The sequence below is a fragment of the Scylla paramamosain genome, chromosome 4 (assembly GCF_035594125.1).
Source record: "Scylla paramamosain isolate STU-SP2022 chromosome 4, ASM3559412v1, whole genome shotgun sequence".
Taxonomy (NCBI): Eukaryota; Metazoa; Arthropoda; class Malacostraca; order Decapoda; family Portunidae; genus Scylla; species Scylla paramamosain.
In genome coordinates, this window is record NC_087154.1 from 24,075,064 (window position 1) to 24,082,026 (window position 6,963).

General features: G+C 33.9%; 1 protein-coding gene across 10 annotated transcripts in view; it reads right to left on the reverse strand.

The window, feature by feature from the left end:
* Window positions 1-6,963, reverse strand: part of LOC135099897 (deoxynucleoside triphosphate triphosphohydrolase SAMHD1-like) — a 101,748-nt gene that overhangs the window by 24,507 nt on the left and 70,278 nt on the right. For all 10 annotated transcript variants that reach the window (XM_064002562.1, XM_064002556.1, XM_064002561.1 and 7 more), the window contains one exon: window positions 3,003-3,198. In XM_064002562.1, coding sequence (XP_063858632.1) covers window positions 3,003-3,198 — 196 coding nt within the window. The remainder of the gene's footprint in view (window positions 1-3,002; window positions 3,199-6,963) is intronic.

The window sequence follows — 6,963 nt, forward strand, 5'->3', positions numbered from 1 at the left end:
TCCTTGAGGGAATTCAATTCTTACTTTGTTATAAAGAATACATAGAAAGTCTATATATACTCTAAAAATCATTCACTTCACTCTTACTCCCTTCAAACACTATCACCCTACTTTTGTTTATATAAATCTTCAACTTTTGAATTTTGTTCTTTGTAATAACATACACATCATCTTTCCAACATCTCTAACCTTTGCTTTCATGTCTCTTATTGCACCATCTATTTATATATTTCAGGGCCACAGGGACATTACGCAGCCTCACGATCTTATGTTGTACAAAGCTTTCATTAATTTCTCTGTTTATCCTGGTATATGCCATATATCTGGGTATACTCGTATTTGACTATACAAGTAGTCCAGCAAATTTCCTCTATGAAATAACAAATCATGCATGTATGTTTTCAGGTAAAACTTCATCTGCTTGTCAATAATCTGTCATGTTGAAGAAGCTTTCCTAGTGCTAGGGACATTTTTTCTGAAAATGCATTTGGTGGATGGTACAACATTGGGTGAATAAAGTTGTGATTTACCTATCATATCATTATGAAGATCATCAGCTAATATATACAACTGCACTGCACTGGTAAAGGATGAAATGATTAATCTACAGACCACACCAGGCTGGCATAGATTATCTTGCAAGGGTTGTTATATTGCAAGTAATAACTACCTGGCTTACAACTTAAAGTTATTCTCCACTAAGTAACCTTATGCTACAGTACAAAAGAAAACAAATCAATGTTGTCATCACACAGCCATAGAAAAATGTTATAAAAACTTTCAAATCACCAAGAAATCTTCCAAAAAGCAGTTCAGGTGGAAATTGATAGAAAGAGATGGAAAAGACTAACCAAACAAGGAACAATGGGAGGGAATCTATCATGGCCATAAACCTTCTGAAGATCAAGGCCAGAGAGAGCACAGAACATATAATTTTGAAGAATTTCTAAAAGCATAATATACTGGTCAGAGAGGGAAGGTGAAGGAAAAACATCCCAACTTATCCATTGTAGAATTTTCAACAAAGGTCTAGGAAGAGTTCAGCTTTAGAAACAGATTACAGTGGAGTAATTTGGATGAAAAAGAGGGGTGTAAAATGAAGAAGGAAATAATTGGGGATATTTTTGGCTAGATGTTTGAAATCACAAGATGAACTGGGTACATTTTGACAATTCTTATTTATAAAAAAAAAGTATTGGCAATTTAAAGAAAAGATTTGGCATGAATTAGGGCAGAAATATAAAGGATACAAGTCTCACATAACCATATTTCTATAATGTATGTCTTATAATTACCTGGCTGTTATGATCTTGTTAATGGTGACATTATTATTGATTCACAGTAGATCCCAATATTGAAGTGTCAAAATACACACTCAAATTAGTTTACTGTAGTTTAGGAAAGAGTTACAAATTACTAAGATATGGCTCAGTTCTCTGATGAGAGATGATAATAAATGGATTGACATGTATTTAATGAACTGCATATATTAAATTAACATTCCAAAATAAGCATTTTCATCTTTCTCTGGAAAGGAACTGTTAGGGGTAAGAAAATTATATACAGTAAAATCAGTGTATGTAATTATTTCAGCCACTTTCTTGTGCATTATATTGTGCATCTGGTAGATCAGGAATATCCTTATTTCAGATTGTCTGATCTCTATCTCACATATTTCATTTGGTAGTTGAAAATCAAATGACAATGAATGGTGAAGTGGTGGGTTGGGTGAAAAGGAATACATGGAGATAGCATGGCCATACTTTGAGAATGGAGAGTTAAAGTGTGTGAGTGAAATTAAGGTTCCTTATTGGAGAGGAAGGTCACTTGGAAGTTAGAAAGAGAAGAATAGAGGCTATGTGAAAAAAAATGTTAGTAAAAAGGAATGCTTAGGTAGAGAGAAGTGTAACCTCTTTTGCTGTGGCCATCCCAAAGGAAGAGATGTCACAAAGATGGATATAGACGATAGAAAGATCATATTATAACTTTCTCTTGGCAATGCAGTCTTATAATAACAAGAAATGATAACAATAATGTACAAAAATTAATTTAGATTAATAGGAGAAAGAAATTTTTCCAATGTAGTATACCACTGGTTTTTATAAGTGAATAGGGAAGGAGAACATTAGTTATTCTAAGCCAAGATGCAGTTGACTTGGAATTCCAATAAGCCATTAATGGATATTAGATCCTTAGATCCTTATTTCAGATAGTCTGATCTCTATCTCACATATTTCATTTGCTAGTTGAAAATCAAATGACATAATGGATGGTGGTGGTGGGATGGGTGAAAAGGAATACATGGAGATAGCATGGCCATACTTTTGAGAATGGAGAGTTAGTGTGAGTGAAATTAAGGTTCCTTATTGGAAAGGAAGATTACTTGGAAGTTAGAAAGAGAAGAGTAGAGGCTATTTGAATAAAAAAGTGTTAGTAAAAGGAAATGCTTAGATAGAGAAGTGAAACTTCTTTTGCTGTGGCCATTCCCAGGTGGGAACGCTCCCAAAAGAAGAGATGTCACAGAGATGGATATACACAATAGATAGATCATATTATAACTTTCTCTTGGCAATGCAGTCTTATAATAACAAGAAATGATAACAGTAATGTACAAAAATTTATTTAGATTAATAGGAGAAAGAAATTTTTCCAATGTAGTATAACATTCTGGTTTTTATAAGTGAATAGGGAAGGAGAACATTAGTTATTCTAAGCCAAGATGCAGCTGGCTTGGAATTCCAGTGAACCATAAGCGGATATTACACATAATTTTTTTTTATGCAAATGGAGATGACAGATGTAAATACTATGTAACGATGACAAAGAAATAATGTGTTGAGTGAAATAACGAGAGGAGTTTATGTATCTGTTTTACATATGTGGTATTAAAAATTAATAATTATTATTTTATGAAAACTTTTTGTTTGAGAAAAAATTAAAGAAATTAGTATCATACTGATATTCAGCTGACTATTCATTCTGGAGCAGTCTGAGATACTCACAGTGGCAAAATTGCTGGGTCTTGTATGGCCTACACAAAGATATAGTTGGCGTCTGAAGATGCTGGTGAGAATTTTCTTGGCATGCAGTAGATCTGGGTGATCTCCCTCATCCAACAAAATTTGATGGAGAACCCCATCAGTCAAGTTACAATAGGCCATCATGTCATCACACACATCTGCTAAAGGATACCTCACCCTAACCAGAGAAAGGTGAGAACTGTTTGAAACTTAAATATATTTAGTCCTAGCTCTTATTTAAGTATAATAAAGACCTTCATTGATATCAATGAAAATATTATTTCATTCTTCAACCATTTCCCTAATGTTAGGGTTAGTATCATGCACATGTTCCATCCAGTTAGTTTCAGCGAAAACAACTATGTATGTGTGGTACATCTCTCTCTCTCTCTCTCTCTCTCTCTCTCTCTCTTTATGCAATAGCATATAAATAAATAAATGAATGAATATATATATATATATATATATATATATATATATATATATATATATATATATATATATATATATATATATATATATATATAGTGGCAGCTCATGATTAAAACTCAATTGGTTCTCTTGGGCTGTTCAAATTAGGAATGTTCAAATGGGGAAGCAATTTATCCCATTCAAATTAATGTAAAAAAAAATTAATCTGTTCCAGGTCCCAAAATCTCCTCCCACCCCCTTTTTTATTTTTTATTTTATTTTTGGGTGTATGTTGTGCCCTAAACATAATTTAATGAAAATAATCTAAATTACAGAAAAAATACAGTAAAAGATAGCATGAAGTAACATATATTTCAGAGTATAAGATGGCACTTGAATCATCCTAATAAAAGACAAAAAAGTGGGCTGTCTTATATATGTCAGATAAAAAAAAGTAAATAAATAAATAATAAAATTTTATGCAAAATACCACTGTAAATAAATATCAACCTCAAGATGATGAGTCATTGAAAGTTTCTGCCATCTTCAGTCTTGAGAACAGTTATTGAAGAGTACATAATTTTTTTTTTCACACTAAAGCCTCTCTCTCTCTCTCTTGCTAATGGTTCACAGACACAATGTGGTGACCAACAGACTTAAGTAAAAACTTCTAAGTAGTAACACAGGTAAAACTGAACTCCATTCATGAACTAAAATATTTAAGTTGATTTTCTAGTGAATATGAATATGGCATTTAGATTTATTTGGTCATCCTGAGGTTTCCAAAAAAGTATACCATTGATCGGAAGTGTATTAGTGTAGACAACAGTAAAAATGGAGGCAACATGACTGTGCCTCTTAAAACTCAAAATTACATAGATCAACTTCCAAGTATATATGGAAACAATAATTTATATGCAATTCAAGTGTCCTGGTGAGAGTAATGCTGTATATCTAACCAAAACAAAGATCTGACTGGCCTGCCTTAGTTAAGTTAACAAACATGTAGCTGGACAACCAGTTAATTCTTACAGCAGTGTCCATGCTATTACTCTACAAACTTGTGGCTTCCTGTATTCTTCTCTCGTTACGCCAAACCAGTCCTGAGAGATATTTGTTTTTTTGATGTTCGATTACTTTGCCATGTTGCTCGCTTCGTGAAAGAGATGCAAAAATCCCCATGAAAATATCTGTATCCATATATCAAAATGTTACTGAGTACGGTATGTCATACTATATAGTAGTCTTATTTTTTATTTTTTTCATTGTCCAAATCAATTGATTTTAGACTTGTATTATACTGTATAATTTATAATATTGATAACAGTATTACTAAATAATCACAAACATATATTTCTGTTTTGACCAATTTCTCTCAAAATCATCCATACAAGATATTTAAAAATCAATGCAGAATTTTGGATGTATTATAATGATCAACGTTCTATGCATCTGTATGCACATGGGATTCACAATAACAATATTTTAGCACATGTCACTAGGGGACATACAGGAGTGACGACATTTGGCGGATTAGTCTTGAAAACTCCCCACTGAAGGACATTTGAATCATGAGGTATGACTACATATATATGTGTGTGTGTGTATTATATATATATATATATATATATATATATATATATATATATATATATATATATATATATATATATATATATATATATATATATATATATATATATATATATATATATATATACACAGTGGCACCTTGGGTTACGCCCAGATTTTGCACTGACATGCACCCGCAAACCTGACTTGTGCCCCCTCAGCTGGACATACCTCTGTTGTGCCTTACTTATTTCACCCTTACTGTTTTATTTTGCAATCATTCTACCATGAAAATACCTCCTGAGCAAGTAAAAAATGCTTGTGCAAGTGGCAGGATGAAGAAAAGTATGATAACTATTAAAAAAAAAAAAATAAATAAATAAAAAAAATAAATAAATAAATAATTGCAAAATGAGTGGACTTGATGCTGATGCTAGAGGTGGCTTGCTATTACTCCTGAGCCAGTTGTCAAAGAGACGTAGTCATAGAGAGAGAGAGAGAGAGAGAGAGAGAGAGAGAGAGAGAGAGAGAGAGAGAGAGAGAGAGAGAGAGAGAGAGAGAGAGAGAGAGAGAGAGAGAGAGAGAGAGAGAGAGAGAGAATGTATGTATCATAACTTTAACATTACTTTATGACCTTTATGTTTCAGCTCATATTACAACCATTCTATATCCATTTGGTTGCAGTGTAACTGGTATTAGAGGAAATTAATTTTTTTTTTTTGCCTTGGAATGGATTAATTAATTTCCCATTGACTTCAATGGGTAATAAAGATCCAATGAACCTTTCTTGATCTCTTCATGCTTGGTAGAGCTTGAAGGTCTTCTGACCGAGTGTTTAACTTCAGATAAGGGTAAGCCCTACCAAGCATGAAGAGATCAAGAAAGAAAAACGAAGCGGCAACCTCACTGAGCCACATGACAAAGCAGCCAATCAGCGGCTCCGCCCATAGTGTGTAGCTCGTTCTGATCCCGTGCAGGCTGCATATAAGGCGCACAGAGAGCAGACAACCTCATTCTCACCACCAACACTGCAGAGAGAACAACCACCAGCTGCTGAAGAAGGGTCAAGGGACCCAAAATCCAGATCTAGCATCCATGGTTAGCTACGGCCAAACCATAAGCAGTCTTGAAAAAGAATATAAGACACTGCTTAGGTATAGAGAAAATACCCTGAAGAAAATAATAAATGCAGAGCTTGCCATCACTTTTAATGATTATATATATATATATATATATATATATATATATATATATATATATATATATATATATATATATATATATATATATATATATATATATATATATATATATATATATACTGCATAAGTAGTGGGGGAGTGAGAAGTAAGAATTAAGAAGGAAGTGAGGAGGGAGAGAGAGAGAGAGAGAGAGAGAGAGAGAGAGAGAGAGAGAGAGAGAGAGAGAGAGAGAGAGAGAGAGAGAGAGAGAGAGAGAGAGAGAGAGAGAGAGAGAGAGAGAGAGAGAGAGAGAGAGAGAGAGAGAAAGTTGATATGTCCATGACGGGTAGATAAGCCTGTTACCGAGTTAAGTGTAAGATCCTCTGCTCAGTCACTTTTCTTCCCACTTAATTTATCATATTTCTAATTGTTCTTTCATTTTGAATCCCACATATTCGTTAGCTAAAGAATTGCCCTTGATGATGGCATAATCAGTATTCACCCAGGCCCCATAGTTTAGTCACCAGAATTTTTAGAAGAAAAGTGTTTTATTGAACCAAGTAAGCAGCCAGTGAGTTTGAGTGTGGGAGGTGGCGGGCAGTGTGGGGTGCATCCCCTCGTGACCACTGAGCCTGCAGTGTGTGGCGTGTTCCCACGAGTCAGTCACAGTTGGTAGCATGGACAAGACAGGTGTATAATGGTAGGCAGAGCTTTCAAGGAAACTGGGCAGGATACAGCTAAATGGGCCAGTTGTTTTAAGGGTTATTTAATTAATTTAC